The 20,632-nt window shown below is 35.3% G+C and overlaps 1 protein-coding gene across 7 annotated transcripts in view; it reads right to left on the bottom strand.

Moving 5' to 3' along the window:
* The window catches only part of LOC126709337 (ABC transporter E family member 2), a 28,746-nt gene extending 8,666 nt beyond the window's left edge, over positions 1 to 20,080 (bottom strand). For 2 of the 7 annotated variants that reach the window (XM_050409542.1, XM_050409540.1), the window contains exons 1-4: positions 17,440 to 17,599; positions 1,292 to 1,413; positions 250 to 347; positions 50 to 167 (exon numbers count right to left, since the gene is read on the bottom strand). In XM_050409542.1, coding sequence (XP_050265499.1) covers positions 50 to 167; positions 250 to 347; positions 1,292 to 1,413; positions 17,440 to 17,590 — 489 coding nt within the window. In that variant the 5' untranslated portion in view covers positions 17,591 to 17,599. Of the gene's footprint in view, positions 1 to 49; positions 168 to 249; positions 348 to 1,291; positions 1,414 to 3,601; positions 3,743 to 3,834; positions 3,988 to 7,119; positions 7,468 to 7,558; positions 7,692 to 7,770; positions 8,017 to 12,101; positions 12,372 to 12,486; positions 12,673 to 12,752; positions 12,949 to 13,057; positions 13,363 to 16,735; positions 16,826 to 16,916; positions 17,035 to 17,123; positions 17,222 to 17,317; positions 17,404 to 17,439; positions 17,600 to 18,063; positions 18,205 to 19,821 lie in introns of those variants that run through there. The other 5 variants (XM_050409543.1, XM_050409545.1, XM_050409546.1 and 2 more) reach the window with 5 other exon arrangements.
* Between the last annotated feature and the right edge of the window lie 552 nt (positions 20,081 to 20,632).

Consider the following 20,632-nt stretch of genomic DNA (forward strand, 5'->3'; position numbering starts at 1 on the left):
TGGAAATGCATCAAGAAGCCATTAAGGAAATGATGCCTGAGAATATTACATTGAAGCGACCGAGGTTTGGTTTCAGTTTTCCAGCCAAAACTTTGAGGGCAGTGGACTTCCCAATGCCATTAGTTCCAACCAGGCCAAGAACTTGCCCAGGTCTCGGGACTGGTAACCTGTTAAGTAGTTTCCTGCTCTGTCAAACTAAACAAAAAGATATACACGTTTTTTTTTCTGGAAAAGAAATAGAAAACTAACCTGTGCAATTTAAAAGTGTTAGGGCCGTAGCGATGGGTTGTATCTTTGTCCAGATCTTTTGGCAAGTTGATGATCTGAATAGCTTCAAACGGGCATTTCTGCATCAGTAGAATACTTAGTTAGATCAATACATCCCATTGAATACAACCAACCAAGAGAGAGAAGAAAAATTATTACAACAGTAGAACAAAGGATTCTTCAGTAGCGGAGGTTATGTGTTGGTCGGGTGGGAGGATTCATTGGGATGCTAAATTTCATCATCCTCCACGAGATTGGGAACAAGAATCCTTTGATCGGTTTATGGATATGGTCTACTCTTCGAAGGTAAGGGGATTGGGTCCAGACCGGGTTTGTTGGAAGCCAGCAAGGAGTAGAGGTTTTGAGGTTAGAGGATTCTATCTTTCTTTCTACCCTTCTACCCTATTATCCTTCCCTTGGAGAATGATTTGGAATTCGAAGGTTCCTCCTAGGGTAGCTTTCTTTTCATGGTTTGCTTCCTTAGGTAAGATTTTAACAACATACAACCTTTGCAAACGACATGTGCTAGTTCTTGATTGGTGCTATATGTGTAAGAATTGTGGGGAGTCAGTGGATCATCTTCTTCTTCATTGCCCCATTGCTTGTGAGTTGTGGTCGTTGGTATTTTGTTTGTTTGGAATTCATTGGGTTATGCCTCAGAAGGTTATTGAGTTGTTTGAGTCTTGGTAGGGTAGGTTTGGACGACATAGAAATATAGAGTTGTGGAGAATTGTGCCTCATTGCTTGTTATGGTGTATTTGGCGTGAAAGAAATGCTAGAAGCTTTGAGGGATGTGAACGCTCTATGTTAGAGATTAAGTCTTTGTTTTTACACACTCTCCTTGACTGGAGTGTGGTCTTTTGTCATTTTTCTTGTTCTTCTCTTCCTGTTTTACTTGATCGTTGTAATCTTGGTTTTTGATTTATGCCCCCATAATGCATTCCCAATGTACTCGGGTTGGCTGTTTTTTGTTTTTTAATAAAATTTTCGTTACTTATAAAAAAAAAAACAGTAATTTACTAACCTTGACACAGATACCACATCCAATACACAATTCCTCAGAGATGAAAGCAATCTTCGATGCAGGAGTAACCTCAATACAGAGTCTTCCTGCATATATAGCGCAGAAATGGTAAGAAACTGTATCTATCACCAAAAGACGTGAATATATAATCCAAATTCCATTTTTAGATTGGTGATTTACACAAACCATGTAGGTCTTAAACCCAAGACTTTTAACTTCCATCACACTATTAAGGGAGGAGAAAGTGCCATTTGAATTAGAGTTCATCATCATAAACCAAACTCCATGTTGAAGGCAAAACAACCCATAAAGAAGCTTAGCTAGAAAGTAAAGAAGCAAATGCAGTCTTCAGTCGTAGTATAACGAGCAAAATGCAAGCACACCAAAGATAATGCTCCTGCTAGCTATTCTCACATCAACACATACAACATACATCAAATTCCCGTCGAATGTAAGGTTACTCAACTATTATAAGTACTATTATAAGCACTCACAATTCTTAACCCTTTTATCTACTAAACTCAGCTGAGCTTTAATCCCAACTACTTAAGGTTACTCAATGAACTCAGTCATTTTATTCAAAAGATTAGATAGGTTACTCAATGAACCACTGTGAACTATTACAGCTAGTAACATGCATCAGTTTTACCACTCTATCCTAAATAAGGTTACTTTTCATCACCATCTATTTACTAGATTGCATGCCATCAGCTTTTTTGTATAGTTTTTTTTAGCTTTAACCAAATTTCAGAAAAAAAATCAATTAAGCCAGTTTCCTTTTTTTTAATAAGTAAAAAAAATCAAATAAGCTAGTGCCTAACGGACCCACATCCTTTGACGTGATGCAGCACCAGATACGAAAGGCCTACTATCTATTTGATCAAATTGATACTGATTGATTTTGTTTTTTACCTGAAGGATCGATCATCTGTAACGTTGATGGATACTGTGACCTTTTTAGGATTTAATTTTATTTACTTTCATTTTTGTATTTCATGACTGGTTATGAGTTGGTATTTCCTAAGAGGCAGGAGTACCTTTTGGGTGCGGGTATGGTACAATACGGGATACTGCGATACAGAAATTTCTAAAAATCTAGGATATGATACAATTAATTAATTAATAAATATATTTTTATATTTTTATATATTGTCCAGCATTCACTTTTCATATTTTTTAAGCATGTATCAATTTAAGAGCAATAATGGATAATAAAGAAAATCCTTTTTTTTTTGTTTGATAGGTAAGAAAAGTTGTATGAAAATTACTACTCCTTCAAAGAAATGAAGTAGGCAAAGAAAATAAGTACAAGCAACAATGAAAAAGAGAAAACTATATACAAGAAGAAAGGGAATCTAAAAAAAAGGAATGGATTCCATAGAAGTAAATCCCCGCGCACATGACCAATCAAACAAAGTTGTCACAAATAAAGCTATGAGCTCGCCAAGCTCACCATTCTCATTTATCATTTTATGAACATCTTGATTCAATAAAATCCAATATTATGTGCCACATAGAAAAATTAGAGAGATAGCCAATATTTTCTTGTACATAGTTTTTGCTTTTGTTTTTGGTAATCTTTGCCTGCTTTATGTTTTTTTGCATAAAGTAGTCCTTTAATAATTTTTTTCTTACCTATCAAAAAAAAAAAAATAGAGAGATAGTCATCCTAAAACATCCTCCCTCCTATTTTCCTATAATAACTTCCATCTTATCTAGCAAAAGGGTTTGTTTCAAGTTATATACTGGTATAACTCTTGAGAAGTTATACCACTCAAAAACTTTCAATTACAATGGTACTTTCCCAAGTCTACCATCAGAATAACTATTCTTTCTATGCTTACCATGCATGATAAATTTTACTTCAATCCAATATTATTGTTATCAGACTATAAATCAGTAATTTAGTATATTTTTAAAACTAAAAATAATTTTAAAGTAGATACACCCCAAATGAAGAAATATACCCCCAATACCTTTATTAAAAAATAGACCCAAAATTAATCTGTGGTACCAATATTTAAGTAATTCTTACAAACCCATTCGCCTGAAACTTGAAAGCAAACAAAAAAACAAAAAAAAAAAACCCAGAAAGCCTAATACTGCTTGTTGCATCACATCCATGGTTCATCAAAAATTCATACTATAATCCATTGCAAATATAATCACTCTTAACCCAAAATTCATGCTCTTCTTGATTTCATAATGAATTAAAAAAAAAATTATTAGATCAAAAGAAAAAATCAATTAATAGATACTGATCAAGAACAATTCATCATCGATTCAGAATAAGAATGAAAAAGTAGGTACCGGTTTTGACAACAGGGCAGCTTTTTTTGCATTCCTGGCGGCACTTCTTGGGCTTGCACCTATCGGAGCTCACAATCGCTATACGCGTCAATCGTTCCGACATTTCTGCTTCTCTTTTCTTCTTCTCTTATCTTCTATTCTCTGAATTACACACAAAAAATTTCACAAAAGGCAATGAATAGAGAGAGAGAGAGAGAGTTAGGGTTTTGAAATTGCAAAGTGAAGTTCTTTACCTCCTTGTTTGGGTTTTATAGGAGAGAATGATGCAAATCACGCTACGAAGAACAAAGAGTTTTTCTGCTTTTCCTTTTCCTATTTCAACTAGTCACTAACCGTGCGTGCACTCTCTTCTGCTTTTCCTTTTCCTATTTCAACTAGTCACTAACCGTGCGTGCAATGCACGGAATATTTAAATACAATTGAGTTAAAAATGAAGGAAAATAAATAATTTAGTTCAAAATGAAGGTTCAACTAAAAAATTGGTAAAAAATATAATTAATTTTTACTTTCTTTGAAATTGAACCTAAAAACAGTATCGTACATATGTGAGGACAATGAAAATGATATCAAAGACTAAATTCACAACTACATTAAATTTAAAGAATAAAAACATTTGTTTCACAGCATTAAATTAAATGATTAAAGCCTTTAAAATGAGTGAGGAAGACACGAACTTTTGTAGACCAAGAATAGAGAGTGTTTGGTTCACACGTTATTTTTGCTTACTTATGCATAACTTTTAAAAGGACTAGGAGAAATTATATTCCTATAAATACTCTTTATAGAGAGGTTATTTATGTTATGTGTGTTTTTTAATAAAGTTTGTTAGAGAGGTTTTCTCTATTATTTTGCCTACTAGTCTAGTGTTCTTGTAGAACTTGGGTTTCGTGGAAGAGTTGTAGTAATTATGTGTTATAAATTCTGCTTTTACACGCCTACGCTGTCTCAGACAAAGAGAGGGAAAGAGAGGTGATGTGGTACGTAACTGGGTGTTATGAGCTTAGAGATGACGCACAGAACTACTAGGGTTTTCCTCAGATCTATAATATCTCCTTTAACAAACCTGGTCGAACGGGAAATGGGAATTTTAATTTTACCACTTTTTTTTTTTTCATTAGGTCAAAATATTATTTTCGTCTCTAAATTGTTTGTGAATTTGTTTTCTTGTCTTTGAATTTTTTTCTCTAAATTATTAAAAATGTTACCCTTATCAATTTTCAATTTAAAATATATATTTTTATTTCTAAACTATTATAACAAATTCTTTTTTGTATCTGTTTTTGTCTCTAAACTATTGAAAAAAAGTAGACGAAAGTACAAAACACACTTAAAATTTGAGGATTTTTGCATTTTATACCCTAAAATTTTTTATTAATAAAATCCATCAGTTTCTTTCTCAAAAAAAAGTTGAGTATTAAAAGCTTATGATTATACGTTTAAGCTTGGTCATTCTATTTGTCAAAGAAGCTTGAGCTACTGAACTAAATTATTTTCAATTTAATGCCAGTGGAATCGAGGATGTGTCAGAAGGCAGTTCTTCTAGCAAAGTCTACTAAACAACCCTGAGCTGCTCACGTGCTTCCAATATCAAGTCTATCAAAATTAGACAACGTAAGAGCAACACAATAGATCAAGGATTTTTGAAGCATGTTATAAGAATAAATATGGAATTTTATTGCTTATTTAGCATGTAATTCTCATCAAATATGCAAAAAACAATACTTACATTCTCCCACCAAAGGTTGAGCTAGGATCAGACATCTCAAATCTCAAAAGTTTTAGCACAAAACTACAATGCAGTTCCAAATATGACAGTATGGCCAAATGTTGTAAAATTTTTACTAATTTTTTATTTCTCTCTCTTCTTTGTCCTCTACCTCTCACCTTTCTCTTTTCTCAACCCCACTCAAACCTCTCGCTCTCTCATGTCCCTTTTTGGTGGTGGTCCGGTGTTGTGGCTGGTTTGTGGGTCATCGACGGTGGCTGTGGTCATGGCTTCAGTTGTTGGCGATGGTCCGATTTTTTGGTTCTTTCGTGGGTCATCAATGGCAGTTGTAGTTGTGGTAATTAGGTAGTTGTGAGTTGCGTTGAAGGTGGTTTTGGATGTGTTGAAGGTGGTGGTGGGTTGCGGTGATTGGGTGGTTTTCTTTAGATTTATGGTTTCTCCATGGGCATAGCCACCTTGCTCCGCTGCTCTCAGATCGGTGGAGTTTTTTTTATACTTATTTTTATGTTTTGCAATGGTTTTGATTTGAATTGGGTTTTGTGAAGGCTTGTGGTGATTGGGTGATGGTGGGTTGAGATTTTGGTGGTGGTGGTGGATTTCTAATGGTGCTGTGCCACGATTTTGGGTTTTACGGTGGTGGTGGGTTGTGGGTTTATGGTGTGGAATATGAAGACACTGTGATGACAAGTGAGAAAGTGACACTGAAATTAATTTAAAAAAAAAATAAGAAATGTGATGTAGAGAAAATTGTGAAATGATTTGTTAAAGTAAATAAAGTGACTTTTTAATGTGCCAAATACTAAATTTTTTTAGAAGTGTTGATGCTAGTGCTCTAAGGCCTTTAGCATTAACTATGACACCTTTTGTTTTGCTTATAAATGAATAGACCATTTAACCTTCAACTATAACTTCTAGTTGAGTCTTCTTTACTAATCAAAATCAAGAGATCATAGATGAGGAAGGGTAGTGTTGAAAAGGAATTTTTCCTGCATTTAGCTTTACTTTTATAATATTTTAGTTAGCTATCTAGTTTGCAAAACCATTCAGCAAACTAGCATCTCAAGTGTCAAAAACTTGAGTTCTAAGATAGAACTCGAGATTTTAAGACTCGAGTTACAAGTGGTGGCAGCTGATGTGGAAAAAATCCACTTGGAACTCGAGTTCCACCATTAACTTTCCCAATGCCTATGCTTCTTCTTCTTTCCCTGTTCTTCTCTCCTCTAGCTCGTGATTCTTCTTCTTTGGATCTACGTTCTCCAAAGAGATTTTCGAATCTGGTACTTCTTCCCCTGTTCTGCTTCTTCGAATCTACGTTCTCCAGAGAGGTCTTCGGATCTAGTACTTCCTTTATTTCTGGCTCTTCATCTTCTTCTTCTATGGAACTTGAGTCTTAAAGATTCGAGTTCCATGTGGTAGAAACATCTCCATGTCAACAATTAGAACTCGAGTCTTTGAGGCTCAATTTCTTCGTCGAACTCAAGCCTCAAAGGCTCGAGATGTTATTCTCCACAATTCTTTCCAATTCTTGCTAACTAACTACAAAGTATGGCAAACTCATGCTACTCTGCAAATTACCTATGCTGAAAAGCCACCAGCTCTAGGCTCACGTTTTTGCCTAAGATCATGCCCTCTACATCCAGCTACTCACCCCAACCAATTTTTAGTAACAAAAAATCTTTCTGGTTACATTATATAAGTAAATATTCAGCAATTCCAGTAAATTTTTCCAAGAGAAAAACTATGGTGGAATTGTTTTAAATATTACCCCAGAAATCACAAAAGTCAAAACATGTGAAGCAATAACTCAATTGACATCATTTTTGACGTTCCTCAACTAGTTAAATACAACCGTTGATGCGGTAAAAGAAAAATAGGCATACAGATTCACTGACCTAATGTCATACCAAAATTGGTGAACACACTATAGGAGAAAATATAGTAAACTGACATCAATAAATAACATGGCCTGAAAACTCATTTTAAGCCAGAAGTACAACATTTTGCCTTCAACAGGCGAGGATATCTTGTCGTTTGTCAAAATATTGAGATCCCACTGCTCAAACCGATGCCCGCATATCTAAATAGCTCATTGAGAACCCACTGCTCAGACCAATGCACTAAAATTTTGAAATAGAAGCAACTGCAAACCAACAAAATTCCCAGTGACTGTTTAGGTGCCAAAAGTGTGCATAAATATAACTTGTATAAGTTTGATATATGAAAGAACCAACCTATTTAAAATTGTCAGTCATCCAGGTAATAATAGGACCCAGCAGATTTCTGCTCCCTGTCCTTGGTTGATTCCAATTTGTTGATTCTAGGGCGGAAATTAGTTGGGTCCCTTCTAAATGTGATATCCAAATGCTGCAAGCAATGCAAAGCATCAGTGGAAGGAAGAGAGAGAGAGAGAGAGGTAAACAAGGAAAACAGTTGTGACACTCACAGATAAGAAGAGATTCATCCCAGTCAACAATGACTGTGGAGAATTCGCAATACAATCAAGTGATGGCCTCCCCTCATACACGATAACTCTATCTGCCAGATAAGTTGCCATTATAAAATCATGTTCAACCACGAAAGCAGTTTTCTTTGCATGAAGGATAAACCTCTTAATGACTTTTGAAGCAACTATACGCTGCTCAGAATCAAGATATGCACTTGGTTCATCTATCAGATAAATGTCTGCAGGCTGCATTAGGTAAAGCCATACATTAGAGCACCTTCAAATAATCAGAAGAGAGCAAAAAAAAGAAAAAGATAGTCAGCATAAAGCAAAATTGGAATTCCCCATGTCCAAGAATATTTCACTTTGTCTGGTTGCACTTACAGAAACTTCTGTAACAATCCCAACATATAACTACCACAGGGAATTCATACCACACCAATGATTATTTGATGAATGATAATAAAAGACTTTATAATATTGACAACAGAACACATGCAAAAGAATTTACCCAGAATTATCTGTGCACAGCAAGCTATAAAATCTATATATGCTTTTATCGTACAAGCAAAAGAAATCAAACAAAAAATAATAATGTCTAATCAACAATAGACCAAGAACCGAAAAACACAACTGTATACATATTTATTGTACAATAGTTGATAATTCTTTCTTTTAGCATGAGACTAGACCGCAAAACAGAGAAACAGAGCAATGTATAAACAAATAGAGACTTAAACTAGGGATTCAAAAAGATGTAGGCTGAAAAATTTAAACCTACCTCACAAAACAAAAATTTTAAGATCAAACTAGTTACAGATACACTAAAAGAAACCAATACAAACACGATAACCATCAACATTTTGGCTTTTCCCAACTACTGGATCTTGAGCCTACAACATCACCCTCCACCTTGCTAATACAAGCAGAGAAGGTGCCATTGTCATCATTTTGGCTTTTCCCAACAAAAGTATTATCCAAGTATCTTTATCCCCCAAAATACAACAAATAATGGCAAAATTAAGGAATTACACATGGGGGCACCAGGCACCTAGCATCCATCACAGCAGGAAGGAATCAAGCCTGGTCCAGAAGAAATTCTAAAAAAACTGGTAGGGAAAAAAAACCAAGAGAAGGCAGTGAACTTAAGTCTATCAACAACTTCAAAATCAAATTGAAGAATGCATCTACTGGAGATGGATGGGATCCAATCAATCTAGTTTAGTATGTGATTAACAAGTTTCAAAACTAATTTTACAGACAAAACCTCTGCTAGGGATGGACAAATCTAATTTTCTGACAAGTAATCAAAAACATTATTGAAAAAGAAAAGTATCATATGTTCACAATGGCAAACACATAGCACTCAAGGCAATTACAAGCAAACCAAGTAGAAATTCTAACAACAAAGTAGGAAATCAAAAATAGAAGTACGATGCGTAAACCCCAAACCCAAGACCAATCAAACAAAGGGATGGACAAATCTATTGCACTCAAGTAATTGACAAAGAACAGGATAATCAATCATCTCAACCTCAGGCCAAGCATATGAGACAAACAGAAGCAATTAAGACTTTTGGGCATAAGTTTTAGGTTTTATTGCCTCAACATACTCTTAACTCCAAAGCCTTATTCCTTCAGAAAGCACCTACATTATTTATAGCAACGGAAAGCGGCTACTTAAAGCTTATAGAAGTTAACTCATACTCCCAAAAGATTTCCACGTTACTTCCTCAGTATTATGTTCAAGGCAGACTAAAAAGCAAAGAGCAAACCATTCATCATTTCAATGAAAGAATGTAATATCCATGTGATTCTTAAAATTTAAATAATTTTTTTTTTAAATAAAATAAAATCTTATAAAAATAAAAAATAAAAGCAAACCAATCATTTTCAAGTGTAATGGTGAATCAGTTGACCATCTTTTCCCTAATTGTCCAGTTGCTATGGATCCGTGGTCTATGGTTTTGGGTTTATTTCAATGTTATGAATACCGTTTCGGACCCCGTTTTGGTTTATCTAGTGGAACGGAGTATTTCGGTACCGGTCTATTTCAGCGTACCGTTTCAAGGTGTTTCAGGTTTTCTAAAAAAATTAAAAATAATATATATTTATATTTTCTTATACAACATAAAATTATTGATCCAAATAAGTAAACCTCAAATAACACAAATCATTTAATTATTACATAACAAATACCGTTTTAGAATATTAAAACATAAATATGTAATTAAATAATGAAAAAAAACAACTAAAAACAGTACAATAAGTATATATATATATATATCTCACGTTGGGAACAGGTAAGACTCAATAAATATATGTTTGAAATCAAACTCTTTTGTCATCTTTTTTGAGTTTTGTCATTTCCAAAACTTTGTCACGTGGGTGGGGTCAGCAAACTAAAAGTCTACCAATATGAAACAAAGCAAAAACTTGACAAAGCAAAAACTAAAGTAAAAAACAAAAGAAGAGCAGACTGGCAGAGTCTGAGACGGAGCAAAGAAGAAGAAGAAGAGGCGACCTCTGGGATGGCTGGGTTTTGTTTTTTAGGCGATCGACACTAGGTAATGACATGCTGTGCTAAGTAACGAGTTTGTCAGCTTAGGGATTTTTCTTTTTTCTTTTTTCCTGTTTTTTCTTCTAAAAAATGGTACCGGCCGAAATTTACATTTCAGCCGAAATTGACCGAAATTTGCCGGAATGGCTGGAATGATCCGAAACTGGCCGGAATTGGACCCGAGGTGGAACGAGTGGTATTATCGTTCCGGATTGCACCCCGGTACGAGAAATTCTGGCCGGAACGGAACGAATTTAATAACAATGGTTTATTTGGAGTGAGTTGGGTTATGCCAAAGTCTATTGTTGGGCTCCTAGCTTGCTAGCAAGGTCGGTTTGGTCGTCATCAAAATGGACATATATGGCTAACTGTTCCCATTGTTAAATGTGTTGTCTTTGGAAGGAAAGAAATAGCAGGTTCTTTGAAGATATGAAAGATCCATGCCAAACCTCAAGTTATTGTTCTTTAGAACCTTATTGCATTGGTTGTCAGCTTTGTGAAACCAATCATTTTCTTCTTTTCTTGATTTACTTGATTTATGTAATTTTTGAACTTGATTTATTGACCCCTATACACTTCTTGTGTACTAGGGTGTCCCTTTTTTTATATCAATAAATTTTATTACTTATAAATAAATAATAATAAAAAAATCAAACCAATCAGAAATAGGGATAAATTACTTTTTTACTTTTTTATTAGTTACACATGTACCTAATGGGTCTTAAACCCATGACATCACCCACCAATTGCTTCTATAAGGGGGGAGGTGCCATTTGACCTAGAGCTCACTATTTAAAAGAAAGGAAATTATAACCACACCAATAATCAACCCAGAACTGCACTCTCTGGACTACACACTGAGCTTTATACACCACCCTAAATACAGAGATATTTACTACTACCAAACTTAAGGCCAGGAAGAACAAATTAATATAGATAAAAATATAAAATTAAATAAAACAAACAAACAGGAAAAGATACAAACATCCCCGTGGGGTATTGCGCGTTCTTTTCACTAATGAAATTGTTTTTACAATTCACACACACACAAGGACACACAGAGACAGATATATATATATATATATATATGTATGTATGTGCATCTGTACACCAGGAAATCAAGCAAATTGTTGAAACTCATGGAAACACAGTCATTTGCAACATCCAGCCTCTTTAATCAGATATAGACTAAACTAAATAGCTAAATAACTAATACAAATCCTTTGTGCCACTTTTTGTGTTCCACTTCCACCAATTGTGATATGCCATGTGTCTAATTTTTTTTTTCTATTTTAAAATTTCAGTTATTTTATAAGGAAAGTAAAAAAGAATACATGACAAGTGCTGATTGGTAGAGTATAAAGTGGTGTAAAGGTAACAAAATCCCAGCATGTTGGACAAATAGAAGGGATCATAAAAGGAATTCAATCTTGTGTTGCTCATGTAACTGATAATAGCAATTTTTTATTTTTTGATAGGTAATAAAAATTTTATTGAAAAAACAAACATCGTGTTCATGATGATGAACACTCTTGACATGAAGAAAATACAAAAAGCTCAAGAGCTACTAAGAATAAAAATTATTATTATTAACAAATGATAAATCTACATTCATTCTTCAAAAATGAACAATGCATGATTAATATACCAAGGGGATAAATTAACCAATCGACAACTTATTTACATTCTAGCACAATTAATAGAAAGTATACATTTTCATTATTAAAATTTAAAAATAAAAAATAAAAATAAATAAATAAAAACTTATTACCTTCCCAAGGCATAGGCATAATGCAACTCTTTGCAACTCTCCACCAGAAAGATTCACAACTTCTTGATCCATTAATTGTTCAATAAGAAGAGGCTTCATAACATCCGACACAAACTGAGCATGCATGTATGAATCACGTATTTTTGAATGTAGCAAGTTCCGCACAGTGGATGGAAATTTCGGACTGATCTTCTGGGGCTTGTAAGAAACATTAAACTCAGGAATCTCCACATCAGAACCTTCTACAGAATCAGGTTTCAGTAAACCAGCCTGCAGATTTAGCCAACAGGATAACTCATCCTCTTAAAAAGCAGGAGATCCCAAAATAACTTAAACAGCTAAACATGACAAAGAACACAAAAGTGATGAAAAGAAAAAAAAATACCAGCATACGGATAAATGTTGTTTTGCCAGTCCCATTCTCACCCAGCATCACAATAATCTGAGAATCAGTAAATTCACCCTCAACAACACGAAGCCTGAAATTTCCTTGAGTTTTGGTCATGGTTGGGTATTTGTAACGTGCATATGTCTCAATTTCCTCCGCACTTTCTTGTGGAGTCTCAGCAACCTAGAGAAGGCAACAAGTAAATAAAAGAGTACAGCTAAACAAAGTCAAAAGGCAACAAATTAGCAAAGCTAACAGATAACCTTAAAGGTAAGGGATTCATCCCGAAAACGTAAATTTTCTGTTGGAACAAATCCAGCCAAGAAGATATTGATTCCTTCTCTGACTGAGAAGGGAAGGGTTACAACTCCATATGCTCCCGGTTTCCCATATAAACAGCAAATGAAGTCCGACAAGTAATCCAGGACGCTAAGATCATGCTCCACAACAATTACATAGCTGAAATATGAAGTTTAAACAGTGTGATTACCATTCTTGAAAGTCCTTAATACAAACAATAGAATCATTTGAAGATTAAGAGTAATAAAATGGCTGGAGAAACAAAAACCTATTAGGCCTGAGCAAAGAACGGACAACTTGAGCAGCTTTAAGCCTCTGTTTTACATCAAGGTAACTTGAAGGTTCATCAAACATATATATTTCTGCATTCTGTACAGCAACAACAGCAATAGCAAATCTTTGAAGCTCTCCTCCTGACAAATCTCCTACATTACGGTCTATAACCTGGTTCAGCTGAAGATCAGCGCAGAGTTCTGACTTCATGTCTCTCTCATCCTTTTGGTCCAGCACCTGCCCTACATTACCTTGAACAGCTTTTGGAATGTGATCAACATACTGGGGCTTTATAATGGCCTAATAAAAAAATATATATACATTCTTAGTAGAGAGACAAAGGTTAAACAAAGGAATCTAATATCCAACCAAAAGACAACCCACAGAATGATCAAAATCATGGGATCCAAGTACGTACAGCATATTAAATTCAGCATTAAACTAATAAAGACAATTAATATCTCCATCCAACGCTCGTGAATCATACCCATCAAACGTTCTTATAATTAATATCTCCATCCACGAAAAAAAATATAAATAAATAAAAAAGGTCTTTTGCAGTTTCATGAAGTCCATGGGCTTGGTACACCTAGTGGTCAGATACAAATTAACCAAGTTAATGCAAGCATTAAATTAGACAAACCACACTGCATTCCTGCAGAACTGAGGGTAGGAAAAAAATCAATGGGGCAAATAGGGAAACAGGCCAAACCCTAGGCTTCACCATCTAGGGATGCTTGGAATCACCATCAAGCTGTAGAGCAATATCTAATCAGAAATTTTTCATTCAAAATGCATTGCCTCAAACTATTTCTAAAGCCTCCTTTTAATAGGCTTCCAGGACTACATCAACAAGGAGAGACATATAATCAAGCCACAATTAAATCCATAAAATCCTCAACCGTTATAAAGCCCAAACAAATTCAAGAATGAAATCAAATATCTCAAATAAGTACAAATCAAATATCTCAACCATCAGGCATTGTTTTGGGTTTTCAACAGTGGGTGTGGATCATTTGGGTATCAACAGCCTTGGAGTTTGTTTGATGGGTTCTGGGTGTGGGATTGTGGATTTTGTGTTTCGGGTATGGATTGATACAGGATGCCTTGTCTCCAGTTTGCAGATAAGAGTTGCATTTTCTTTTTGATTGGTAAGCTACACGCGCACCTGATCAGCCTTGAACCCACGACCCTACCCTCCACCTAGAACTTGTAAGGGGAGGAGGTGCCAGTTGAGCTAGAGCTCATTGTGTGAGTTGGATTAGTCAAGCTTGAACATTTTTTTTTTTTTTGATAAGTAATAAGAATTATATTAATCTTGAAGAAAAAACGAAAACAGCAAATACAAGGTGTTCATGATGGTGAACACAAAAAGCAGCAAACAAAAACAACAGAATTAAGATAAGCAACTTACGGGGCACTTCTAAGGGATGAAAGAAACTCCAAAGTAGAAGAACAGTTTGAGGAACCCCAGCACCTAGCCCATTCAAAAAGAGTACTTTGGTTGAGAGCTTGTAACTGATCAAGCGATTTCTCTATAGCCTCAAAAGAGTGCCTGTTTCTTTCCATCCAAACAACCCACATCAAACAGTAAGGAACCATATTCCATATGTCCGAAGAAAATTTCCCCAACCAATTACTCCAACAAAACACCAAACTCTCCACTAAACCTGGCATGACCCATTGAATCCCAAAAACTTGTAACATTTGCACCCACAAAGAATAAGCTACAGGATAGTGAAGGAGAAGATGGTCCACAGATTTCGTAGAACAGCAGCACATACAGCACCTATTCACCAAAGGGAGGCCCTGGAGCATCAAATTATCCAAGGTAAGTATCCGACCATGGGCTGCGGTCCACAAGAAGAAAGCCACCCTTTTAGGAACCTTGAATTCCAAATCCCCTTCCAAGGGAAGCTGGAGAGAGATGTACCCCTGATCTTATTATAAAAAGACCGAATATCGAACTTACCATTCCCATTAAGACACCAATGGGGACTATCACACCCAAAGCCTCTTGGAATCCCAGACTAAATGAATTTTAGGAAAGAGAAAGCAGCTTCTAATTCCCTCTCATGAAAATTCCTATAAAATCTCAAGTTCCAAAATCTATTACTCTCATCCTCCTGATGACCCAACAAATCAGAAATGCATGCTTCATTGTCATTTGAACATGCATATAACTGAGGACAGAGCATTTTAAGTGAGGTATCCCCAACCCACCTATCATGCCAAAAAAAAAAAGCGGGAACCATCACCCACCACAAGAGCCAAATGTTTGGAGAACCTCTCCCAACCGTCATTTATATCACGCCAAAGACCACACTCGTGGGCCCTTCTGCATTCTTTAGTATTCCACCCCTCTTGACCCTCTCCATATTTGGTGGCAATAACCCTCCGCCAAAGATGAGGGTTTTAACTTAGAGGTGATAAGAGGTTGAATGGGAATGGTTGTGACTTTGAGAGAGTCACCTCCTACAAGATGAGATTACTTCAAGAGGATCTCTACCTCCAAGCAAGACTACAATAGTCTAAGCAACAAGTTTATTCTCCTAATTGATATCAAATGCGGGATTACATGTCTAGATTTGTACACCTAAGCTCTAATTGCATTGGCCACACATAGCCCACTCCTATAGGTTAGCCTTTGCGGTACATGTTAAAGATGGGCAATTTCACATTTAACTTATTAAATGAGGCTCCTAACAAACATGCACGTGCTTAATCAATTCATGCATCTGCTAGGCTAGCTAACTCTAACTAACTCTGATAGTTGACATCCAATACTTGAAGTAACCCTAATATGAGCTCTTGGTTGCCAACTCAAGGTTGAATCACCTACATGAGAATGAGAGGGAACCCCATGGCCCATGCAAATTCAGATCCACGTTGATCTAGAAGTGCCAATCAGCACTCTAAAAATGCATGGAAGTACCGATTTGGCTCCTCTGAGTGGCAATCGGCACTTCCTTTACATGAGTCAATTTTGCTTCTGATTGACAAGTTGGTTCAAGTTTCTAACATGATCCTAACATGCGCCTCACTTTAGGGGAAAGAAGCGTAGGGCCTCTGGCGCTTTGCACTTTTACCAACAAATGGTGAAAAGTTTAATGCATTGTTATATGAAAGAAACTTTATATGGATATTAAAAAAAAGTTAATTGAATTTGTGTAAACTTTGCATGATACCCATCAAAGCTATCATCTATAAGCCTAAGTCAAGATTTGAGAATAATTTCAATTAATAGTAGTTACCACTCCTTTTTTTGGTAGGCGACCACACCAATCAAACCCTACGAATTTGTACTCATTTAACGTTTAGCCTTTCTAATGAATATGTTAAACAATTGCCTTATAGGGACTTGACAATATACACAATTTACAGAATTTTTTTGGAGCCCATGAAAGATTGAATGGTACCTAAAACATAAGTAGGGACCAATCCAAGTAGACTACTAAAACAACAAAGATAATAAGAAAATAAGGGAGTAGCAAAGATACACCTTACCCTTGTAAACAACTAAAATATTTCAAAACTTCATTAGTTATTTACTCATGAAGATCAACATCAATAATGAAATAGTGACACAAGTAGATAGAAATTCAATTTATTTTTCAAGTTCAATATGGTATGTCATATGTGTAAAAGAACATTCTAAATCAAAAAGGCACACCTTCAAATTATCTTCAAGAATACGTGTAAAATAATTCTGCAGCTCAGATCCTCGGAAGTATGTCAAGATTTCCTGCCAATCTGGAGGATTCTAAAAAATAATAAAAATAATAAAAATAAAAAAGATAAGCAATGGAAATGCATCAAGAAGCCATTAAGGAAATGATGCCTGAGAAAATTACATGGAAGCGACCGAGGTTTGGTTTCAGTTTTCCAGCCAAAACTTTGAGGGCAGTGGACTTCCCAATGCCATTAGTTCCAACCAGGCCAAGAACTTGCCCAGGTCTCGGGACTGGTAACCTGTTAAGTAGTTTCCTACTCTGTCAAACTACAGAAAAAGATATACAGTTTTTTTTTTTTTTTTTCTGGACAAGAAATAGAAAACTAACCTGTGCAATTTAAAAGTGTTAGGGCCGTAGCGATGGGTTGTATCTTTGTCCAGATCTTTTGGCAAGTTGATGATCTGAATAGCTTCAAACGGGCATTTCTGCATCAGTAGAATACTTAGTTAGATCAATACATCCCATTGAATACAACCAACCAAGAGAAAGAAGAAAAATTATTACAACAGTAATATACTAACCTTGACACAGATACCACATCCAATACACAATTCCTCAGAGATGAAAGCAATCTTCGATGCAGTAGTAACCTCAATACAGAGTTTTCCTGCATATATAGCACAGAAATGGTAAGAAACTGTACCTATCACCAAAAGACATGAATATATAATCCAAATTCCATTTTTGGATTGGTGATTTACACAAACCACGTAGGTCTTAAACCCATGACTTTTAACTTCCTTCTCATTATTAAGGGAGGAGAAAGTGCCATTTGAATTAGAGTTCATCATCATAAACCAAACTTCATGTTGAAGGCAAAACAACCCATAAAGAAGCTTAGCTAGAAAGTAAAGAAGCAAATGCAGTCTTCAGTTGCAGTATAACGAGCAAAATGCAAGCACACCAAAGATAATGCTCCTGCTAGCTATTCTCACATCAACACATACAACATACATCAAATTCCCGTCGAATGTAAGGTTACTCAACTATTATAAGTACCATTATAAGTACTTAACTATTATAAGCACTCACAATTCTTGACCCTTTTATCTACTAAACTCAGCTGAGCTTTAATCCCAACTACTTAAGGTTACTCAATGAACCACTGTGAACTATTACCGCTAGTCACATGCATCAGTTTTATTAAGAGTTCTTGATTTCATAATGAATTTAAAAAAATTATTAGATCAAAAGAAAAAATCAATTAATAGATACTGATCAAGAACAATTCATCATCGATTCAGAATAAGAATGAAAAAGTAGGTACCGGTTTTAACAACAGGGCAGCTTTTTTTGCATTCCTGGCGGCACTTCTTGGGCTTGCACCTATCGGAGCTCACAATCGCTATACGCGTCAATCGTTCCGACATTTCTGCTTCTCTTTTCTTCTTCTCTTATCTTCTATTCTCTGAATTAATAAACAAAAAATTTCACAAAAGGCAATGAATAGAGAGAGAGAGTTAGGGTTTTGAAATTGCAAAGTGAAGTTTTTTACCTTGTTGTTTGGGTTTTATGAGAGAGAATGATGCAAATCATGTTATGAAGAACAAAGAGTTTTTCTTGTTTTCCTTTTCCTATTTGAACTAGTCGCTAACCCGTGCAATGCACGGGATAGTTAAATAAAATTGAGTTAAAAATGAAGGAAAATAAATTATTTAGTTCAAAATAAAGGTTCAACTAAAAAATTGGTAAAAAATACAATTAGTTTTTACTTTCTTTGAAATTGAACCTAAAAACAGAACCGTACATATGTGAGGACAATGAAAATGATATCAAAGACATTAAATTCACAACTACATTAAATTTAAAGAACAAAGACATTTGTTTCACAGCATTATATTAAATGATTAAAGCCTTTAAAATGAGTGAGGAAGACACAAACTTTTGCAGACCAAGAACAGAGAGTATTTGGTTCACACATTATTTCTGCTTACTTATGCATAACTTTTAATTTCTCACAAACCAAAAAACACAATAAGTAAATAAAATAAGATCGATCTGTATTTTCTTCTTTACACAACATTCAAAGAAACCTTAAAAATGGTTTGCAAACAACTATCTGGAATTTCCCAGCAAAGCAATTCATTTTTATTTCTAATTGAAGAAACAAAAACACAAAGCATAATAAGAAATGAATGTGCCAAAAAAAACAACTGGTGAAAAAACATGACACTATGGTTGTAGTTTTAAAATACGGCATGCGACAGTATTGGCGGTTTTTCTGTAGCATCTGTCAGAATTGAACCAAAGGACAGAGCTCCAATTAAAAACCAATCATCCACGCCACAGCAAAGCAATTCATTGCTATTTCTAATTGAACAAACAATTACAATGTCTGCACCTCTGCTAAGCCTGTCCTACCTGGATTCCAAAAGATAAGTTGCAAAACAACAGGGCTTTGAACATTTACATTCCAAGTTATTTCCAATCGGTCAGTGGGCATGGTTGCCTAAGCCAGAAGGACAATTTCACAACAACTAATTGGTTATTAATCCCACCTATAGCTTATTTCATAAATTAAAACCTCCCTTAAGCATAAAAATAAGACACAGAAAAGAAAAACAGTAGGAAGGAAAGTATAAAAATAAAAGAACCTAGGAAAGTACTATGGCTTTGTAAAGTTACATTATATTTTGGAAGTAAAACCGAACAGCTTGTGGCAAGATACAATGTTTTGGATGAAAGTTGACCCACAATTCTCTGATTTGCCAAAGCACACTCCATTAAACCCGTGAATTACAAGAACAGCGCAGAGATATAGATGAGACTTAAAGAGTCCATATCCGTATCAATTTTCCTGGGCTTCTCTCTCTCTCTGTTTCTCAATTAATCAATTATATCTCTGTCAAAGACCCAAACTCTCAGATCAATAATAAAGATTCAATTTTGAATGTGTGTTTGTCTTCCTTATAATCTCAGAAACAGAGTTGTGTGTTCAAAACCGAGCAGCAAACTTACTACCAATCCATATAACAAAATGTAATGAGGGAAACAAAAATCATCAAGCAAAAGAATGGAGAGATACCTCAACTGAAGCAGCGACGTTCTGTGAGGAGAGGAAGACAGGAAGGAAGGAACTTGGATAGGCGAGGAAGGAAGGAACTCGGATACACTGAGAAAGAGAAAGGCTCTTCTTCGATCCAGAGAGTTTGCGGTTGCTGTGGGTGGTGCTGCTGCTGCTGCCTGCTGGGTTGTGGTGGTTGTGGGTGAAACGGGAAAGGAGAAGGGGATTAGGAGAAACAGGGTCTGAGGAAGAAGAAATAGGGTTTGTGGGTACGGTGGGTATTGATTGAGTGGGTTTTATACATATATAGATTAGGATTTATTTACTATACTTCTTTGAATTAAAATCCTTTTCCAAGTAGAATTGGGATTTTAATTGTTTTTATTTTCTTAATTAAATTGTTTTTCTTTTCTAAAGTAGAAATAAGTTTATTATTTCTTCTCCTAAAAGAATTAGGAGAAATTATATTCCTATAAATACTTTTTATAGAGAGGTTATTTATGTTATATGTGTTTTTTAATAAAGTTTGTTAAAGGGGTTTTCTTTATTATTTTGCCTACTAGCCTAGTATTCTTGTAGAACTTAGTATAGAGAGGTTATTTATGTTATGTGTGTTTTTTTAATAAAGTTTGTTAGAGAGGTTTTCTCAATTATTTTGCCTACTAACCTAGTATTCTTGTAGAACTTAGGTTTCATGGAAGAATTGTAGTAATTATGTGTTATAGATTCTGCTTCTACATGCCTACGCTACATCAGTTGGTATCAAAGCACAGTTAGGTTCCTATCATGGCACGAGGATCACGTGGGGGGAAGGCACGCTGCTGTAGATGGT

Source organism: Quercus robur, chromosome 12 (assembly GCF_932294415.1).
Source record: "Quercus robur chromosome 12, dhQueRobu3.1, whole genome shotgun sequence".
In the NCBI taxonomy this organism is placed as follows: Eukaryota; Viridiplantae; Streptophyta; class Magnoliopsida; order Fagales; family Fagaceae; genus Quercus; species Quercus robur.